The 21,514-nt window shown below is 38.8% G+C and overlaps 1 protein-coding gene across 1 annotated transcript in view; it reads left to right on the top strand.

The window, feature by feature from the left end:
- The window catches only part of Spast (spastin), a gene marked incomplete in the record, with an annotated part of 50,312 nt that overhangs the window by 3,999 nt on the left and 24,799 nt on the right, over positions 1–21,514 (top strand). Inside the window, 3 exon segments of the mRNA XM_013517607.1 lie at positions 10,611–10,697; positions 12,700–12,783; positions 20,618–20,713. Coding sequence (XP_013373061.1) covers positions 10,611–10,697; positions 12,700–12,783; positions 20,618–20,713 — 267 coding nt within the window.

Below are 21,514 nucleotides of genomic sequence, written 5' to 3' on the forward strand. Positions count from 1 at the left end.
GATTTTGAGACAGGGTCTCACTGTGTAGTCCAGGCTGGTCTTGAACTCACTGTAGTTCAGGCTGGCCTCAAACTCATGGGAATCCTATCTTAGCCTCCTAAGTGCTGGGATTACAGGCATGCATCACCACACCCGCTGCTACATTTATTTAGAATTTTATTACAACATTCTGGATATTGAAAGCGGCTTTTCATAAAGGCTTTGATTTGTCTGAAATCAAACTTTTTTTTTTGACATAGGGACTCACCATGGAGTTCAGGCTGGCCTTGAGCTTAGTATGTAGCATGGGCTGTGATCCTCCTGCCTCAGCCTCCCGAATGCTGGGATTATAAGTGTGCACCACCACACTTGGCTTCAAACTTTTTTAAAGAGGACTAGGGTTGCAGATTCCTTTTACCTAGTGTGAAGATTATGAGGTCCATTAATGACAATATTTATTTGATATCAGCTAATTGGCATAGCTCTACTTTCTAGATGATATTTTGAGAAAAACTCAAGTCCTCTACAGAGATGTTAGGTATTTGTTATATAATTGATAAATGTATAATGTATATTAGATATCTCATGTATCTCAAAGAATTACAGTTTTGTAGATTCTGCATTTTAATTGTTGAACCTCTTTGGAAAACTAATGACCTTTGACGTCCATTTGATACATGGAGAAACTGAAATTTAAAGCTGGGTATGGTGGTGCCTGCCTGCAGTACCCTCACTCTGGGAGGCTAAGGTAGGCTCAAAAATTAGAACATATCGTGAGACCTTGTTTCAAACAAAACAAAACGAAAAGTGGGCTCAGAGTAGTAGAACCAACAACAGAGTCTAGGTAAACAAATTCATAATATTATACTTTCGGCTTTATACCAAACAACATTTTCTGTTTTGTAATGCTGTATTCCAAGGGCTCCTTAGAATACTTGGAAGAAAAGAGAAGGTTGTAATAGTGGGTCTTTGAGTTAACTAGAATGTGACCTAACATGTTTCGTATGGTTTGTACAGCAGATAGACATGCAGTCTGGGTAATAAAGTAGTGGAGGTTGAAAGGTGTGGTTCAGTTTCTCAAGTTTGTAGTACTTATCAGTAAGGGTTCAAAATTTCACATGAAAGAGCATGACCCACTTCTCAGGTTGTTGTAGGGCTGGAGGATCTGACATCAAGAACAGAAATTGTTTCCAGGCTTGGTGTTGCACATCTATAATCCCAGAATTTGGAATGCTGAGGCAGGCAAGAGGGATTGCTTTGAGTTTGAGGCCAGCCTGGGCTACATAGTAAATTCAAGACTGGCCTGGAATGCATAGCAAGACCCTGTCTCAAAAAATAAACAAAGAACAGAAAATTTAAAACGTGTAAAGTTCATGTCCACATCTATATTCATAAGATGAGTGTCTCAGTGACTTTCTCCTTGCTGGGACCAAATACCTGACACCTACAAGTTCAAAAAGGAAAGGTTCATTTTGGCTCACAGGTTGTAGTTGGCTGGCTCCAAGGCAGGGTGGCAGGCAGAGGGGCATTGCAGAGGAGAAATAGTCCATGTCGTAACAGGCATTAAGAAAGCAGACAGTGCTCAGAGGAGGAGCAGGGATATATATTTAGATCAGACCATGCCTATAGCAATCCACCTCTTCCACCAGGCTTCACCTCCCAACATCATACCCAGATACAGATCCATCAGTGGACTAATCTAGTGTCACATACCCGTGACCCAGTGACCTTCCAAAAGCCCTACCTATGATTGCATGACGCTTTGGTGGGACATCTAGATATAAGCCATAACACATACTTTATGCCAAGATAAGAGAGGGAGAGAATTACCAATTTTTTGTTTTGTGGCTCTTTTTTATGGAGTGTGACAGCTTGTTTCTCTTTGCCATGCTGAAGATAAAACCAGAGATTTGCCTGTGTGAGGCAAGCAGAGTTGTGCTTTTTTTTTTTTTTTCTTGTACCTGGGATTGAACCTAGAACCTTTGCACTGAGCTACATCCTTAGCCCTTTTTAAACTTTTTCATTTGGAGACAGGGTCTCCCTAAATTGCCCAGGCTTGGCTTAAATTTACAGTCCTCCTTTCTTAGCCCCCAGAGTGCTGGGATTATAGCAAAGTGCAGTGTATTACTCATTCTAGCCAGGCAGAGCGTATACCATATGGATCTATAGTGCTTAAAAGCTCTTACAGGGTATGGGCTTCCGCTAGGTGATTAAGAAGGAAAAATTTTGTTCTGAATTGGATGTTAACAGGAACTGGAAATGAGTCTGTGAATAAGGAGAACCAAGTGGAGGGAGAGCTAAATGTGTATTGGTTAAGAAACAATTGTATTTTGTGGTGGTGGCACTTGCCTGTTATAGGAAATCTCAGCACTATGGGAGTCAGAGAGGAGTATCCCAAATTTCAGTCCATCCTGGGCAGTTTAGCAGTTTAGCTACACCCTATCTCAAAAGTTAAATTTTTTTTTTTAAATGGGCTAGGGATATAGTTGAGTACAAAGGCCTTGCATTCAGTCTGTAGTACTGAAAAAACAAACAAAAGCAATGGTCACCCATTTGCTGAAAGGTATTCCATATTTCATGACTTGGGCAATATTTCTATTGTGGTGGTATTTAGACATGATTATAGAGTGATTTTGTTCCATTACCCACAGAGTGACCTTGTTTGATATTGATAGGCTGTGAAGTTATTCAATAGATGATTGGCATTAGATGTCAGATCAGCTCCAAGTAATACTAAGACTTAACTGATAGTAGTAGGCCAGCCTTCATATGTGAAAGCTGCTTTTTTCTCAGCTTTGACAATCTAATTTTACTCTTATTCTTTTTTCTTCTTCTTTTTTTTTTTTTTTTTTTTTTTTTTTGGTCTTTTTGAGACAGGGCCTCCCTATGCAGTTCAGGCTGGCCTTGAGCTCACTTTCAAGCCCAGGCCGGCCTTGAACTCGCAACAATCCTCCTGCCTCAGCTTCCCGAATGCTGGGATTACAGGCGTGCGCCACCATGCCCGGCTTACCCTTATTCTTGATTGCAGCGCCTCTTATCCAAATTGACTTTTGAATTCTGACTGTGTAGTATGTTCAACAAGTTACTATACTGAGGTAATGTGTAGCTTAGTATCTGTGCATAGTAAGTCCTCAGTAACTGGGAACTATTGTTATTAATTCAGTAGTCCTTTTACAATTAGAGCCTCCAAAGATTATGTTAGAATATTGTTGAATCTTTTTTTTGTTTCTGTTTTCTGGTTTGTTTGTTGTTGTTTTTTTTTTTTGGAGACAGGCTCTTGCTATGTACTGTAGGCTGGCCTTGAACTCACTGTGATCCTCCTGCCTCCCCCTCCTGAGTGCTAGGATTATAGGCATGTGCCAGCATGCCCAGTTTAAATTTTTTTTAATCATTAATTTTGTTTGTTGGTTGGTTTTTTTTTGGTACTGGGAATTGAACTCCTGACCTCACGCTTACCAGGCAGGTGCTGTGCCGCTGAGCCGTATTCCTGGCAAATCATTAATTTTGGTAGTAGTCTCTGTTACCGTTATTTAGGATGCCATCGCACCATAAATAATGTTTGGGTAAGCAGCATCTAGATTGATAGAAAAATACTTGTGTTAATTGTGACCTTTGCACATTAAATTTTTAAAAAATCAAATAGAAGACTCGCTCTAATTTCACTTGGTAGCTTTTTATTACTAAAAGATTAAAAGTGAATGTTTTGTACTCACGTACAAACATAATACAGGCTCTTGATATAGAATTTAGACGATATTGAAAAATACACAGGTGGAAATTAAAATTACCCATTACCCATAATAAATTTAAAAGTTTTCAAGAATATGAACTGACTTTTTAATTTATTTTTTGCCATGCCGGGGCATGCTCACACATATTAGACAAGTGCTCTACCACTGAGAGAAGTTCCCAACACCTGAACTGACATTCTTAGGGCTCATAGACAGTGTCTGTCCACGGCTGGGTATGTGGCTCACTGGTATAGTATTTGTCCTACAAGGGCAGACCCTGGGCTCAATCCCCACCACTATAAGAAAGAAGGAAGGGAGAGGGGAAGGGAGGCAAAAGAGAATAAACAGCTAAATACAGCGGTCCACACCTGTAATCCCAGCTACTAGGGAGGCTGAGGCTGGAGGATCACAAATTTGAGGCCAGCCCAGGCAACTTAGTGAGACCAGGCTACCTAGTGAGACCCTGTCTCAAAAGTAAACATAGAAAAAGGGCTAGAGATGTAGGTCAGTGGCTGAGCATCCCTTACTTCAGTGCCCAGTACCACAGTACACACACCACACACAAACACAGAAAAAAGAAAATGTCCCAAACTGAAGTAATTTCTGTATATTGGTTTCAAAACCTTCTAAAATTAAGTGGGACTGTGAACCTTTATTTTAGAAATAACTCTTGGAAAATAAAGGTAAGTAGCCAGATGCTATTGTGCACACCTGTAATCCTAGCACTCAGGAGGCTGAGGCAGGAAGATCGCTGAGTTTTCAAGGCCAGCCTGAACTGCATAGCAGAAACTCTGTCTCAAAAAGATGATTCCCCCCGCCCCCCAAAAAAGTAAGTATGGGTTTTTTCTTTTTGATGTGGGGTCTCACTTGGTAGTGCAGGCTGACTGAACTCACTTCTGTAGCCCAGTGCTGGGATTATAGGTGTGCACCAGCATGCCTGGCGTTATGGGCTTTTTACAAAATGGATTCATTAATTATTGCTAATTAGAGTAGAAAGTTATTCTTTCTGCAAATAGGGAACAATGAAAAAAATTAATTAGGAAGCCAGTAGTAATTAGTCCCTGAGGTAAGAGTCCATGAATCTTCATAGTCCCTTAATTGGGGGGGGGCATTAATGTCTTCTGTGAGATACTTACTTACTTTTAATTTGGGGAGGGGGTTTGAGACAAGGTTTCACTATGCAGTTCAGGCTGGCCTTGAACTCACTGTGTATTCCAGGCTGGACTCAAATTCTTGGCAATCCTGTCTCCGTTCCCAGTTGCTGGGATTACAGGCATGTGCTACTGTGCCTGGCCTCTACTGTTAAGTATAGTATTTATTTGATACAAATTGCTAGTAGAAAATTGTTCTAAGAAAGTGGATATAAAATGGGTGTGATAACGTTAACATGCTTGTAATCCTAGCTTTCAGGAGGCAGAGTTTGAGACCGCTCTGGACAATTTACGGGGAACTGTCTTTCAAAATTAAAAAAAATAAAACTAAAGACTGGTATTTAGCTCAGTGGTAGAGTACTTGCCTAGCATGTGGAAGGCCTTGGTACTACAAAAAAAAAAAAAAAGAATATAAATTTGCTGTAATTTTTTGTGGAAGAACACATAAGTTCAAAACAGCAACAACAAAAGGATTAGATAAATAAAAGCTGTGACTGCACACGGTGGTGCACGCCTACAATCCCAGCACTCAGGAGGCTGAGGCACAAGGATTGCCGCAAGTTTGAGGCCAGCCTGTGCTACATAGTGCGTTCAAGGCCAGCCTGAACTACCTAGCAAGTCCCTTCCAAGGAAACAGAAAAAGCTGTGAACTTTATGTACCTGTTGTGGTTGTTTTCACTATGTAGTGCAGGCTGTCCTTGAATTTGAGGCCAAGGTCATGCCCCTGTGAACCACCCATACATACCCATGAGTGTGCTTTATTAATCTGGACATCTCTCCTGCCACCCAAATTGACAACCAAGATTAAACATCAGAACACTTTTTTAAAAAAACACAGAGTAAACTATTATTTGATGAATTTTGAGTAAACCATAACTGTAACACCTCTCAGGTCAAGCAATAGAATAATGGTTGAGAAACTTGCCTTTCTCATGCTCCCTGCTGCTCACTACTTTGCCCTGTCCTATGCAAAGATATCTACAACCCTAACTCCTAACATGGTAGATTTAATTTTGCCTGACCTTGAGCTTTGTAAATGAAGTAGTGCAAAGTGTGTTCTTTGTGTACATAGCTTTTCTTGCTCAGCATTATTTGTAAGCTTAAGTTGTGTTGTGTGTTGCAATGATTTGTCCATTTTCATTGCTATATACCAGGAGGTAAGCAAACTGCCTGTAGAGAGCCATTTGGGGTGGTTTGTTTAGTTTGTTAGAGCCGTACTGTGTAGGCCTTGACCTCTCAGTGATCTTCCTAGCTCAGCCTCCTGAGTGCTGGTATTATAGGTGTGTGCCACCATACCTAGCTTGTATTAAAAAAAAAAAAACTATTCTTACTGGATGTGGTGGTACATGCCTGTAATCCTAGTGCTCAGGAAGCTTAGCCCAGAGGATCAGCGTGGGTTCTGTCCAGTCAGAAATACCTAGCGAAACACTGTCTCCAAAAAGCAACAAAACAAAACAAAAACCCCAAGAAGTAGATCTAAGTTCCTGTCACCCTAATCCGTTATTAATTTGATGTAATCTGTGAGTTTATTTGGGGCGATGGGCTTAAAAAGGAAATGTAAATGGGGAACTATGAACTATTGAGAACTAATATTGGCTAGGTGTGGTGGTGCACACCTGTAATCCCTGCACTCGGGAGGCTGAGGCAGGAGGATTGTTGTGAGTTCGAGACCAGCCTGGGCTACAAAGTGAGCTCAAGGCCAGCCTGAACTGCATAGCGAGACCCTGTCTCAAAAAGACCAAAAAAAAAAAAAAAAGAGAGAGAGAGAGAACTAATATTGTTGCATCTTTGAGGTTTTTTTTTTTTTTCCCACTGGAAACTTTTGGAAGTTTTTATTTTTCTACTATGGTTAATGAAAAGGATGATCAGTAGAAGTTATGGACTGTCATTTGCCAACTCCTGCCTTCAAAGATGGGTATAATTTCTTGTTCAGGGCTACCTGGGAATCAGCCACAGTCCTCTGTCACATCTTCTGGGCATCTTTTTTTTTTTGAGACCAGGTTTCCCTACACAGTCCAGGCTGCCCTCAAACTCCCAGCAGTTCTCCTGCCTCAGCCTCCTGAGTGCTGCAATTACAGGCACGAGCCATCACCTGGCTCTTCTGGGCATCAATGAAATTAATTTTTATCAGCTAGTTCTGTGTGTCTGCTGAAAGATCCTTCCTTCTTTCCTTCCTTCATTAAAAAACAATCGGCAAGTTCTGTCCACTGTGTACGTTTTAAAAAATTAGTCTGGCATAATGGCTCATCTTCTAGTCCCAGTTACTCTCCAGGTGCAAGTGGGAGGGTCAGTTAAACCGTGAAACCCCAGAGTTCAAGCCCAGCCTGGTCAACACAGACTCTGTGTAAAATAAATTAGGCAGTGCATAAATGACAGTCAAACATGGATAAAGATGTTGCCAATGAGGAGTCTCATATATTGCTGTTAAGACTAAGTTGTTGCAAGCTTTCTTGAAAAGCAGTTCATACCTGGTAAATGAAAAAAGTGTGATAAACTCAGAAATTTTTCAAAAACCATATGCACTCAAACTGGCTGGGCCAGGTGTATGTGGTAGCACATGCCTGTAATGCCAGCATTTTGGAGGCCAAGGCGGGAGGATCACCATGAGTCTGAGGCCAGCTGGTGCTATGTAGTATGTTCAAGGCCACCCTGAAATTCATAACAAGAGTCTTTCTCAAAAAAAAAAAAAGATAGAAATTAGCCAATATACATTAGGGGACAAGTATAAGAATTTCTGTTGGGGCATTTTTTGGAATATTGAAAACATTTTCACTATCTTCTGAAATTTAGTTAATTATAAAATGATATACTATACAGAAGCTGGGTATGGTGGTGCATACCTGTAATTGCAGCACTCAGTAGGTGATGAGAAGAGGATCTCCATGAGTTTGAGGCCAGCGTGGACTACACAGGTAAAAGCCAGCCTGAGCTACATTATCAAGACCCTGCCTCAAAAAAAAAACACCCGTACACAAAAGTAAAAATTAATGAGCTACAGTGATACCTCACTTGCTGGACAGTTCCAGCCTCCAGCTTGCCACTATTCAAACAGCAAAGTTCAAAAAAAATCTGCTCAGTTTTCACAACTTTGCTCCATAGTCAAATGGAAAATCCAAATTTGAAAAAACCTGTACAAGCCGGGCATGGTGGCTCACGCCTGTAATCCCAGCACTTGGGAGGCTGAGGCAGAAGGATTGTCATGAGTTTGAGACGAGGCTGGGCTACAAAGTAAGCTCAAAAGCTGACCTGAACTGCATAGCGAGACCCTGTCTCAAAAAAAAAAAGAAAAAACCTGTACAACCAAGAGTGAGTCACCAGTTGCATCTCACAGTAGACACAGGGGCAACGCTGGGTCTGAGGGCCGCTCTCACCCTGACAATTACAGTGCTTCTGTTAGTGTGTTAAAACATTCGTCGTCGTGCTTTTGTGTGTATGCACTTTATATGTATAAAATAGAACCATGACTTCAAAGAAAGTTAGTGATAACAGTGGTAAAGGCAAGAGGAAAACTCTGAGAACCATGATAAAGAAAGAAATCGCTGCAAAATGTGTTAAAGTCCTGGGCAAGTGAATTTATAAGTGCAATTTTGGGGCCTCAGAACCAATTATTTGGTTTCCATTATTTCTTATGGAAAAAGATGTTCATTGTTTGAACACAAATTTGGAATCCGCAACCAAAGTATCACTAGAGATCTGTATATAGCAATATAGCTAGATTCTAAAGGGAACGTGAATTGTATGTATTTTTAAAATCAGATTTTGGTATGTTTTAGATATACTTAATGATCATATTCATCATAGAGATGTGCAAATTTTTAAAATAATATGAAAATAACAATAGTAGAAAAGTGTGTACTAGGGGCTGGGAATATAGCTCAGTGGCATAAGCACCTGCCTGGCAAGTGCAAGGTCTTGAGTTTGATCCCTGGTACCGCCAAAAAAAAAAAGAAAAGTGTGTACTACACTGGACGTGCAGGAGTGGCTTCTGGGAGAGGAGGATGGGCATAGATAGAGGTGTAGTGATGAACTTCTCTGGTGTCTGTTAGGAGGTACTCCTGGTTTTTCTTTATTTTTAAATTGTAACAAATAGAATATTATTGCTAAAATTCTTACCATTCAAGATGCAGATGCTATTATACTATTTTCTCCTTTTGTTCAAACTGAAAACTCCCCAGATACGTGTGGACAGGTATTTTCTTTATTAAAAGCAGGAACATGAGCAACCAACAAACTCATAATTTCATTTACAACAAACTCATAATTTCATGTCATTGTCACAAACTTTTTTTTAAGAGAGCAGTATGTATTAGGGAATAAGAATGGCTCCTGAGAGACAGGAGAGGTCGCAATTGGGTTGTCCTGTCACATACTTGTCGAGTAGTTATTCTCTCTCAGGCACAGTAAAAGCGCTAATGATACTGGAATAAGTAAGAAACTGGGGCTTGGAGAGTAACAGTAGTAGAGCACACGTACTTAGTATACACAGGGGAGGAAGAAAGGGTAGGAGAGGGAAGGAAGGAAAAAGGAAAAAAGGGAGCGAAGGTGAGAAGAGATGTGTTGGGGGTTGCCCTGTATAGTGGGGCAGGATCTAGTTAGTGATTTATTTTCTGGATAAAGAAATGAAGGATTAGTATGTACACACACATAAGGAACATTTCTTTGTTCCTGTATGTAGTGTTTATTTTTTATTTATTTATTTTGGTTTTTTGAGATAGAATTTCCCTACGGACTAAGAAATTAATTTTCAGAAACCATGAGATTTGCTAGGCATGGTGGCACATACTTGTAATCCTAGGACTTAAGAGGCCGAGGCACAGTTCAAGGCCAGTCTAGGCTACGTAGTCAGTTGAAGGCCAGCCTAAACTTCAAACCATGTCTCAAAAACAAAACAAAAAGAAAGTAAAATGAGATTTCCATATAATTACCACTTTCAGAAGTACTGTATATATATTTTGACTATGCTAAACTTTTAGCTTAACCTTTTACAGCTTAATTTGTATCATGAATTAATGTTTTAAATCAGTCATTTGGTCCAAAGGAAATAGATAATTTGTAATTAAAGCCACACTTGAAATGTACTAGTTGTCATGACACAGTCATGTTATATAAAAACTTGAAGCTGGGTGTGGTGGGAGATACCCGTAATCTCAGCAGTCAGGAGCTGAGGCAGGATTGCTGTGAGTTTGAGGCCAGCCTGGGCTACATAGTGAGTTCAAGGCCAGCCTGAACTATAGAGTAAAACCCTGTCTCAAAAAAAGAAAAAAACATGAGCCACCCAGCAATAAGCATGTTATATTAGATTTGAATATAATTAGATTAAATAGTGCTTTTCCCTCACTATCATTGAAATCGTATTTATATTTTCCAACAGTATATTCAAAACCACTTATTAAATGTTCTCTAAATAAAATTTATTTTCCTAGTGCAACATTTCAGTTGTTACAAGCATCTGGGTTATGAGACAGTAAACAAAAACATATTCATAGCCTTAAAATGTTGGCAGACATATATACTGGCCATGTTGGAGATTGATGTACATAGTAAGTTGCCAAAAGTACTAGGAAGTCATATAGCAATGTTTGTTAGACTTACTTCATTACAGCTTTTCTGTACATCACCTATCACCAGCATGGTTTGATAAATGTGGGATCTACTCTTAAGAGGAGATCAGGCGCATTCAGGGTAGTATGGTGTAGACATATACTCTTCATACTTACATTATGTACAAATAATGATTTCTGTTTTAAAGCAGGACAGAAGGAGCAAGCTGTGGAATGGTATAAGAAAGGTATTGAAGAACTAGAGAAAGGAATAGCTGTCATAGTTACGGGACAAGGTAAGGTTATGTTTGTATTTGTTCACAGCTAGTTTATATTAGACAGTGATCCCCACTTTTCAACAGAGGATATGTTTCAAGGCCCCTAGTGGATGCCTGAAACTGACCCTACCAAGCTATATGTACTAGACTGATAGCCAAAGTGGCTGCTTAATGCAGTGTAGCATATACAGTACAGCATGAATTTGTTTGAAGAAGGAAAGAGTCACATCATGGGTTGGACAGTTGAGCTTTAATTACATTTCTTTGAAGAATGCACAGTTTAACATATATGACTTGTGTATTTCTTGGCCTTTTTTCTTTTTTTTTTTCTTGGCCTTTTTACATTTTTGTTTTGTGTTGTTTTGTTTTGTTGAGACAGGGTCTCACTATATAGTCCAGGCTGTCCTTGAATTCATGGCAATCCTCCTGGCTCAGCCTCCTGAGTACTGGGATTACAGGAGTGTGTCACCATGCCTGGCTCATGTAATATTTTGGGGCTGCAGGTGCCCACAGGTAACTGAAATTCCCAAAAGCAAAACTGCAGATCAGGGAAAATGCCTGAGTTTATGTAAATACCCTGGTTTCAGATACTTTTTCTCTTAATAAAGATAGACATTTTAAAATGTTATTGCTAACATGTATAGATGAACAGTTAATGTTTTATTATCTATTCTAAAAATGAAGTTGTAACTGGTTATATTCAAACTTGATTATGTGTAGCAAGTAGTACGTTACTTACGATGTCTTTAGAGCCACTATTGGTCATCATTCTAATGCTTTAGGCCTGGATTTTGTTTCGTTTTCTTTTGTTCTTTGAGACAGGGTCTTGCTTTGTTTTCTGGCTGACCTTAAACTCACTACGTAGCCCAGGCTAGCCTTAAATTTATGGTGATCTTCCTCCTTCACCTTCCCAAGTGCTGGGATGCAGGCCTATACCACTGTACCCAGCACTTTAGTCCTGTTGTGAAACCTGCTGGTTTCTTCATTATCATGGAGAAAAATTTGTATTAATCCACAGATTTCCTTTGCACTTGTGGGTAGTGTTTCTTCTGTTTGTTTTGCTTTGCTTTGCTGGGAACTGAACCCACAGTCCTACAACTAAGTTTGTTTACACCAGCATGTTTGAGGCCATTGTTCTACATTTGGTCCATTGTTGGCCAAAATGTCCTTATGTAGCACATGGTTGTACTTCATTTTATCATAGCTAAAACGAATTGAAAAGTAAAAATTATTCAGGCTACGAATCAACCCATTCAACAGCTCTCTGTTGGGTAGCCACTAACTGTACTCTAAAGTTGATCTCTAATACATAACTATAGTGTGTACAATATTAACCCAGCCTTTTTCCTTCCCTTTGTATTGTAATGACTACTTTGGCTACTGGTCTGCTGTGTAAAAGAAAGCAAAATAAAGCAAGTAAATATGGTGGGGGGCTGGGCTTGGAGACCTTGCTGAATGTGGAGTTCTTTGTTAGCTACATGGAAGTAAAGTTAGAAGACAGTGGATTAGTTGTAAGAAAAACTATTTTATTAAATAAAAAAAGTCTTCTCTTTTATCACTAAGGAATACCTGCAAACTAAACTATAATAAAGTGTCTGTGTCTCTCACAATTTGAATTTTAGTGTTATCAAATACAATGTGTTGGTCTTACTAAGATACAAGAACAGTATTAATATCCATGACAAACATGTGCATGCATAGGTAGGGACAAACTATGAGGGCAGCCTGGCTGAAAGCATTTGTAAATTCTCACTGATGATAAAATGCACCTCAGTTTCAAGGATTTTGAAAGATAGGTGAAAAACGTCTTAGGTTTCATGAAATGTGTAAAATACCATGTAGGTTTGAAAGTATCATGAGAAACCCATAGCCGACTTTTTTAATAGATACTATTTGAAAATAATATTTTAAAAACTTCTTTATAAAGACTTTGATTTCCATGAGAGTAGTTGGGGTGATTCTTTATCTTAATATTAACAAAGAATAGTAGGTAATTTAATGAATTCTTTTTAAATTTTAGGTGAACAGTGTGAAAGAGCTAGACGTCTTCAAGCAAAAATGATGACTAATTTGGTTATGGCCAAGGATCGTTTACAACTTCTAGGTATCAGTTAATGTAAAATTGTATATGAGATATATTTGAAATGTGTGAACTCCTTACTGTGTCACTGAGCTCACTCAGCTTTGTTAATCACCAGTTTATGGCTGTTTTTGTTTGCTCTATATCAAAGGCTGATAAATGACAGTCTGTTGTCAACCTCAACTCACTGCTTATTTCAAGTAAGGATGTAATAAGAATTGAACCCAGAGCTTTTGCAATGAGCTGCATGTGTTTCTGTTTTTGTGTCTTGGTTTTTTGAGACAGGATCCTGCTTTGTAGTTGATAGGATCTTGCTTTCCTCCTGCCTGAGCCTCCCTGATAGGTGGATTATAAACATGTACCACCACAACAAGTAGTAAAAGTTATTAATTTTGAGATAACTAGCACGTGGTACATGCTTATGATCACAGCCCTCAAGAGGCTGAAGCAGGGATCACTGCAAGTTTGAGACCAGCCTGGGCTACAGGGTGAGCTCAAGGCCAGCCTGAACTGCACAGTGAAACCCTGTCTCAGAAAAGACAAAATAAAAATAAAAATAATAATAATAATAATAATAATAATAAATTTTTTAAAAAGAAGGACCAGATACGAAGTATTTTATGGTCCCTGCTGCAACAACAATTTTACTCATCCGTTAGAGCATGTAAGCCACAGATAATGCATAAAGGAATGGGAGCACTTGTGTGCCCTGTAAAGTTTTATTATAATAGTAAGCAGTGAAGCCAGGCGTGGTAGTGCACATCTGTAATCCCTGTGCTCTGCCTAGCAACTTAGTGATTCAGCTAGACTCTGTCTCAAAATTTTAAAGACTGGCTGAGCATGGTGGCACAGGCCTGCAATCTCAGCACTCCTGAGACAGGAGGATTACCTCAGGTTTGAAGGCAGCCTTGGCAATATAGTGAGACTGTCTCAAATATAGAGGGACAGCCATGTATGGTGGTACATACTTATAATCCTAGCACTTAGGAGGCTGAGGCAAGAGAATCATAAGTTCAAGACAAGTCTGTATTACTTAATGAGACCCTGTCACAAAAACTCAAAGTTAATTAATTTTTTAATAAAGAGCTGTAGATGTAGCTTAGTGGAGTGCTTGCTTAGCCTTCTTCAGCCCCTTGGTTCAATCTCCAGCGCTAAAAACAGAAATAACCCTCCAAACCCCCCCAAAAACTCAAAACTTTAATATTGGTTAGTAAGTTAATTGTTGAAGTAAGATCTGAAAATCAAAATAAAAAGATCTCAAGACCATCCATGTAATGTATCTCTTTTACTGTACAGGTCTACCTGCTTTTCTTGTATCTTATGATTTATTTGTTGATGAAGTTCAGTCTTTGTCACCTAGTGCTTCCCATGTTCTGACTGCTGTGTACACTTCTATGTCTTTTACACATTTTTCTGTCCTCCTTGTATGTGGATTAGATTGCAAGTTGATTTTTATTTTTAGTGTTAGTTCTGCTTCCTAATGGATTGTATGTTCATGAGTAGTTCCTCTATCTTAGCAGGTTAGCAACAGTTAGCTGTGATGTGTAGTGATATTTTAAGTGTCATTCTTTCAGCTTTTATCATCTGGAATTGAAACTTTTCTTTATCTTCTATTTGATAGTATAGGTTTTAAAAATATATTCTGAAGGCAGATCTATCCCTAAAACAAGGAAGAACAAAACCACATATACATGAATTCTCTGCTGTATTGTGGTATGGTAGAATTAGTAGATATCTGATAAGAAAGGCCAAATATCAGAACACAGGCCTTACCTGTTTGTAGCTCTGTGATTTGGGGTAAGTTAGCATATCTGAGCCTTTTTTAAAAATACAATTTTAATGGACGGATAGATAATGTATATTTCTATTTGTGACTGTTGAATTATTAAAGGAACCTAACCCATAATAATTATTTTTAAAAATTAGTTCTGTAGTACTGGGGATTGAAGCTATGGCCTAGAACATATATAGTAAGCAAACACTACCCTTGTCCCAAAATGATGGTTTTATTCATTGCTTTACCTATCTAATTATTTACTCTAGTTGGGTAGAAAAATATCTTCACATACATATGTATTTTTATTCATTCATTTATTTATTCTTTTGTTTGTTTGTTTGTTTGAGAGTAAGTCCCTCTGTGTAGTCCAGGCTGATCTTTAGCTTACTCTGTCTTCCAGAGTGTCCTCCAGGCTGGGCTTAAATTTACCGTCCTCCTTGCCTCAGCCTTCTGAGTGTTGGGTTTATAGGCCTGTACCGTCATGACTGGTTTCAATTATTCTTGAATGCTCATTGTGTTTGTAGGTTTCTTGCAGCACATAGTTGAAGCAACCTTGACCTCTTTCAGATGGTTAACAAGGCACTGTTTGTTTCCTGGCTTCTGTGGCTAACAGGGTTTGCCTTCTTCTTATTTGAAGGTTAATGCCATAGAAGTACAATTAAATACCAGGGCTGGGGATATAGCTCAGTGATAGAGCACTTGCCTAGCATACCTGAGGCCCTGGGTTCAGTCCATAGCATCACACATATATGTACACACACAATGTACATATACACCCACATGCATAATTAAATGTAGCAAAGGCTGTTACAGTCAGTGAATTGTTCTGATAGGTACTTGGTATATGTTTTAGTAACAAAACTTTTCAGTGTATGTTTAAAGTGTAGTATACCGTGTATGATACAAAACAAGTTTGATTATGGAACAGTTTATAACACATTTCATACTGAATAATTTTAAAGAAAAAAAACCAAATTGAACAATTCAGAGATTTCTCATTTTCTTTTTTACTGGGCCTGGTGGCACATGGCTGCAGGAGTATCACAAGTTTAAAGCCAGCCTAGGCTACATAGCAAGACCCTGTCTCAAAAAAACAAAAACAGAAAACAAATAAAAACACCCACCAGGGCCTTGCACATGCTGATCTCATGAAAAGATGTTACTTTAAAACCAGAGAGGAGGGCTGGGGATTTAGCTCAGCGACAAAGCGCCTGCCTGGCAAGTGCAAGGTCGTGAGTTCGGTTCCCAGTACCGGAGAAAAACCAGAAAAAAAAAAAAAAAAGAAAGAAAAAGCAGAGAGGAGTGGATAGGCAAACAGAATTTAGGAGGTATGCAAATGGATACACCAAAAAACAGTTTAGAAAATTGAAGAAAAGAAGGAAAACATTTGTGTATAAATGCATAGTAACGCATATTTGTGAATTATGTGCTGATTAAAAACCAGGTTGACAGAGAGGTAGTGCCAGCTAGGTATCTAGTTAGAACAGAGAATGAGAATAATCTTGGGAGCTCCCCATACATACTGCTTTGAGAAGGTATAGCCTTTCCGATAAGACTGAGAAGTGTTTATATACGTTATTTATCTTTGATTCAGCATTAGTTAACCTTAGGGCAAAGCTTAACCAGAAAGGCTGCTCCAGATGAGAGGATAATTTGGCCTCAGCAGCAGGTACTCCTGGCAGTTATAATTTTTTTAAACCTAGCTTCATTCAATATCAGTTTATTATGTCCCTACTCTAGGTATGGTGTCAAGGAATATAAACTGAATGTATTTAACTCAACAGATATTTCTTGGGTGACAACTATGTGATAGGCACTACTGTAAATGCTTAGCGTATAGACAAAAGTCCCAGCTCCATAGAGTTTATACCCAAGAAGACAATAGGCAATAAACATCAAGAGTAGGTTACACATTATATTCAAAAGTGATAAATATATGAACAAAAAAAAAGTAAAACAGAACAGATTAGGAGGTGGCTTGAATTTTTAGTTTGGAATTGGATGATGAGGGTTTCCATTTGTGAGATTTACATGAGTTGACCATGAAGATATCTGGGAGACAGATGGTCCAGAGAGAAGTAAGAGCCCAGGAAAGGCCGTACAGAAAACATACCTGGTATGTTTGTGAACCAGCAAAGAGGCCAGTTGCCCCAGCAAGGAGAGTGCAATAGATGATGTCAGAGAACTAAGCGGGAGGGCGAGAGTTGTCACAACCACCGGGCTTTACAGGCCATGTGAGGAAATATTTGAGGTTTTACTACTTTTGAAATGGGGAACAGTTAGAATTTTTAGGGGAAGAATGATATAATCTGATTTAAATTTTAGAAGGCTCATGGGTGGTGTATTGCATGGATCAATAGGGAGAGTAGTTCAGGCACTATTGCAATAATATAAGAGAAAAGGATGGAGGCCTAAGTTAGACTGTATCAAGAAATACGATAACAGATAGTTGAATGATGATATGTGAGGGCTGAAGAGATAAGATTTATTGATAGAGTGGATAAAGTTCTTCTGTTTGAGGACCTCATAGTGGGAGAGAAGGACGTGCAGATAATCATCATTGTACAATAGACATATATATAAATATCTGGGTGGGAAAACAAGTATCTAAGAGAGCTTCATAGAAAGAAGTAAAACCCAAAGGGGATTTAAAAATATACAAGTTTTTAAAGAATTCAAGAAAAGCCAGCTCAGGCAAAAGCTTGGACAGGAGCTTAGAGGCAAGAAGCAGCCTGGTAGGTACAGAAGGGTGAAGGCTAGTAGACATGAAGTAGATTTCTCAGGCAGAAGAGGTGAAGATCGTGGATGGCCTGGTTTGTCACGTGAAGGAGCTTGAGCTTTAATCTGTGGACACTGGGTAGCCACTAAAGGGTTTTAAGAAGAATGACATGATAAGAGTCTTTCCTTTTGGGGAGATGTGGAGGGTTGAGATAGGATCTTGCTATGTGGTTCAGGCTTGCCTTGAACCTATTCTGTAGCCTTGGTGGCCTCAAACTCATAGTAATCTTACTGCCTCAGCCTCCCAGGTACTAGGATTATAGGCGTGGACCCGCATACCTGGCAGTTAAGATAATTTTTTTGGTGGGGGGGTTCTTTTTGAGACAGGATTGCACTTTGCAGTTCCTGCTGACTTTGAGCTCACTTTGTAGCCCAGGCTCGTCTTGAACTCAACAACTGCCTCAGCATCCTGAGTGCAGGGATTACAGGCGTGCACTACCACTCTTGCCTGCTATAGTGTATTTATGTGTTTCCATATATATAAATCTAACCTCTGTTGCACTTAAAAAATTCTATGAATTCTTTTTATTTCCAGTTATTAGAAAACAAAGGATTTAATTTTGTTTACTATACAATGAATGTTTCTAATTTCTGCTTTTACCAATCAAGTGGAATATGTCTCAGTATCATGATTTAAAGAGTACAGTATTATCACTGAGAAAAATCAGATGACCTACCTGTTAGCTAACAGCAACAACAACAACAAAAAAGCTCCAGGGTATATTGTATCAACCAGTTCTAGGACACAAAAGCTGTGCAGTACCTTGTGTTTTGTATAAAGGGGAAGCTGCTATTTAACCTGTCCCTGAGGCATGTGTTGTTGTACCATAAACCAAGCATGGCGCCTACTTGTCTGGCCCTAAAAATCAGAGTTTAAGAGACTTAGTGTATACTTCTGGTGTGTGTGTTTTTGTTTGCTTGCTTGCTGTACTGGAGAATTGAACCCAGGATCTCTTGTATTGTAACAGAAAATGGCACCCTCATCCAGTATACTTCAGTTTCTTAGCTGCCCAGGAAATAGTTCCTGTTCCAGTTCCTGTTGCTCCTGTCTCTTAGAAACAGCTGGTCACTGTGATGCATAGCTAATCACTGTGATGCACACTGTATAAACCAGTCCCCAATTGACAAGCCATTCTGCCTCTGTACTTCCTGCTTGCTTATCTTATATAAGCCCTAGACCACCAGAGATCAGGGTGTGATAGTCTTGGGAATGATCCAGATCAGTGCCTGTTGGCATAAATAAATCTGCCTCCAAATCCTGAGTGTCGTTTCTGTGTTTCTGCTTGCCCTTGCAATATGCTAGGCAAATGCCATTACTGAGGTAAACCTGTGTAACCCTGATTGCATTTTCATGTATCTCTTGATATACTGGTGTAGAAAATGAGAACCTGTTACGATGGTTTGTTATAGTTCAGGAAAATAAACATAGTAAAACTGAGCCTGTATTATGCATTAGGCACAGAATATATACTTTATGTACATTACTTGGAAAACTTGTTAAAGCAAGGTCATGTAGTTAAGTAGTGCAGCAAAGCATATCAGGTAGCATTCAGATTGACTACATAGGAGAAGAGTACAGGAGTGGTTTAGAGTGGCAGAGAAGATCAAACTTCTATTCTCTTGAGATTTATTTGCTGGATTTAGGTAGAGGATGTTTATTATTTGAAGTAGGGGTAGAGTTGAAATAATCCTCTTCAGATTATCAATTTAAAAAGCATATAGCCGGGCATTGTAGCCCATGTTTGTAATCCCAGCACTTGGGAGGCTGAAGGAGGAGGATTGTTTCAAGTTCCAGAGCAGCCTAAACTACATAGCGAGACCCTGTCTCAAAAAAAAAAATTAAATTTAAAAACCATATAATAGGGGCTGGGGATATAGCTCAGTGGCATAAGCGCCTGCCTGGCAAGTGCAAGGTCTTGAGTTCGATCTCCGGTACCGCAGAAAAAAAGAAAAATCATATAATATATGCACATGCTGTAGAATATTCAGTGTTCAAGTATGAATAGCATCCATCTCACACTGCCCCACTGAGCCATTTCCCCTCTCAAGATACAGCTGTATTAGGTAATCTTCGTGTATGCAACAGTAGTGCTACTAAAGTTGTCAAACTCAGTTCATTTCATATTCATGTTTGAACACCAGAAAGTTCAAAACTTGAGCATATTTTTCCCATAAGAAATAATGGAAACCAAATAATTGGTTATGAGACCCAAAAATTACACTTATAAATTCATTTGTCCAGGACTTTAACAAATTTTGCAACGATTTCTTTAACTCTTACATGGTTCTTACAGTTTTCCCCTTAACTTTACTGCTGGTATCACTTTCTTTGGAGCCATGGTTTAACAATATTTTACGCAAAGAAAGCATACCCAAAGAAAGCACAGTGATGAATGTTTTAATGGACTAACACAGCACTGTATGTTGTCTGGGCAAGAGTGACGCTTAGGCTGAAGCTCACTGCCTGCATCCCCGGTGAGGTGCGACTCATGACTCGCACTTGGTCGGTACAGGTTTTTTCAAGTTGGATTTTTAGCTAGGGAATTGAATAGAGCACTGAACAGATTTTTTTTTTTTTTTGAACTTTGCTGTTGGAGTAGTGGAAAGCTTGAACTTGGAGCCATTTGACAGCCAAGGTATCACTGTACATATTAGTGTTTAAACAGATGGTAGGGGGCTGTAAACACAGTTTTGCAGCATGCTTATCTCACTCTGCTTTATTACCTTTATTTTTGCCTGATTTAATATAACCAAATACATCTGAATAATCCTTAAAGTTTCCTTCTGCGCAGTCTTAAGTGCTGTTCATTCTCCTGAAATGGACTTTTATGTTTTCAAATCTTAGCCAATTACTCACTTCCTCTATAAAGCCCTTTGAGTGGTCTCTTTTGTACTATACAATCTTTTCTTTTAAATAAAAATAACAATTGTTTTCTAAGTTCCCAGTCCAGTTTAACAAGTTTATGAATGGTAGAGATCATATTCATTTTTTTAATTTCCATGGTGCTCTCCCAACAGTGATTTGGATATATTAGGTATTTAGTAACTGTTTGCTGATAATAGCTCTCTCAGGTTACCTACCTGAATATTTTGAATATAGCCTTTCACTTGTTAATTTCTGTTGCTATTTCATGTCTGAGCTTTTACTAATTACATTTTTAAAGAGTATGTATGTAAATGCGAAAACTCTTCATCATGTAACCTTATAACACCTTGAATCTTTTCACATGCACATTTTATTTGTTCATCATATTTTTTCTTTTTGTTTATTTTGTTCTTTTTTTAACCTCCTCTGTTGCATAGAGAAGCTGCAACCAGTTTTGCAATTTTCCAAGTCACAAACGGATGTCTATAATGACAGTACTAACTTGGCATGCCGAAATGGACATCTCCAGTCAGGTGGGTTTTAAGTTAACTAACATAATATGAGAAAGCTTGCATATAAATTAGAGCTTTTCTTTAGGTGGTAATGTTGATTTGACTTTATTATGGCAGATTTGTTTTTTGTTTTCACAGGGCTGTTTTGCAAGTACCTTGTCCTTATCGTTCATAGTTATATGAGCATGTAAAATATAACATGTAGCCATTCTTTTTTTTTTTTTTTCTTTTTGACAGGGTCTCGCTCTGCAGTTCATGGTGGCCTTGAGCTCACTTTGTAGCCCAGGCCGGTCTCAAACTTGCACCAATCCTCCTGCCTCAGCCTCCCAAGTGCTGGGATTACAGGTGTGCACCACCACACCCTGCCTTTTTACCATAATTTTAAAAATTTAAGTATTCACCATATTTTTTGAACACTTTCATTTCTGTCAAATAAAAACATACAGTGTATCCTCATCTACCTTATTCTCTGGATCTGGCACTGTGTGACTTCTGACTTTTCCACAAAATCAGAATAACCATTAAAGATACATGTTTTGAATTCATTCAGGACAGTTGAGGCAGCCAACTAAACGTAGTCACAAAAAAAGACTTCCAGAACTATCTCTGAAAGCAGTAAAGGGCCACTGATATAGCTTAGTGGCATAAGCACTTGCCTGGCAAGCCTGAGGTCATGAGTTCTATTCTCAGTACCAAAAAAAGAAAAAAAAAAGCAATAAGAACAATGGGATAATTGTGTTTAAATCAAGGAGGACTGTTTTGAGGGGAATGAATGACAATGTGTCTTTTACTATAAATTTTCTTTTCTTTTTTGAGACAAGC

This window comes from Chinchilla lanigera, unplaced genomic scaffold, assembly GCF_000276665.1.
Source record: "Chinchilla lanigera isolate Chin_1 unplaced genomic scaffold, ChiLan1.0 scaffold00040, whole genome shotgun sequence".
Classification (NCBI taxonomy): domain Eukaryota; kingdom Metazoa; phylum Chordata; class Mammalia; order Rodentia; family Chinchillidae; genus Chinchilla; species Chinchilla lanigera.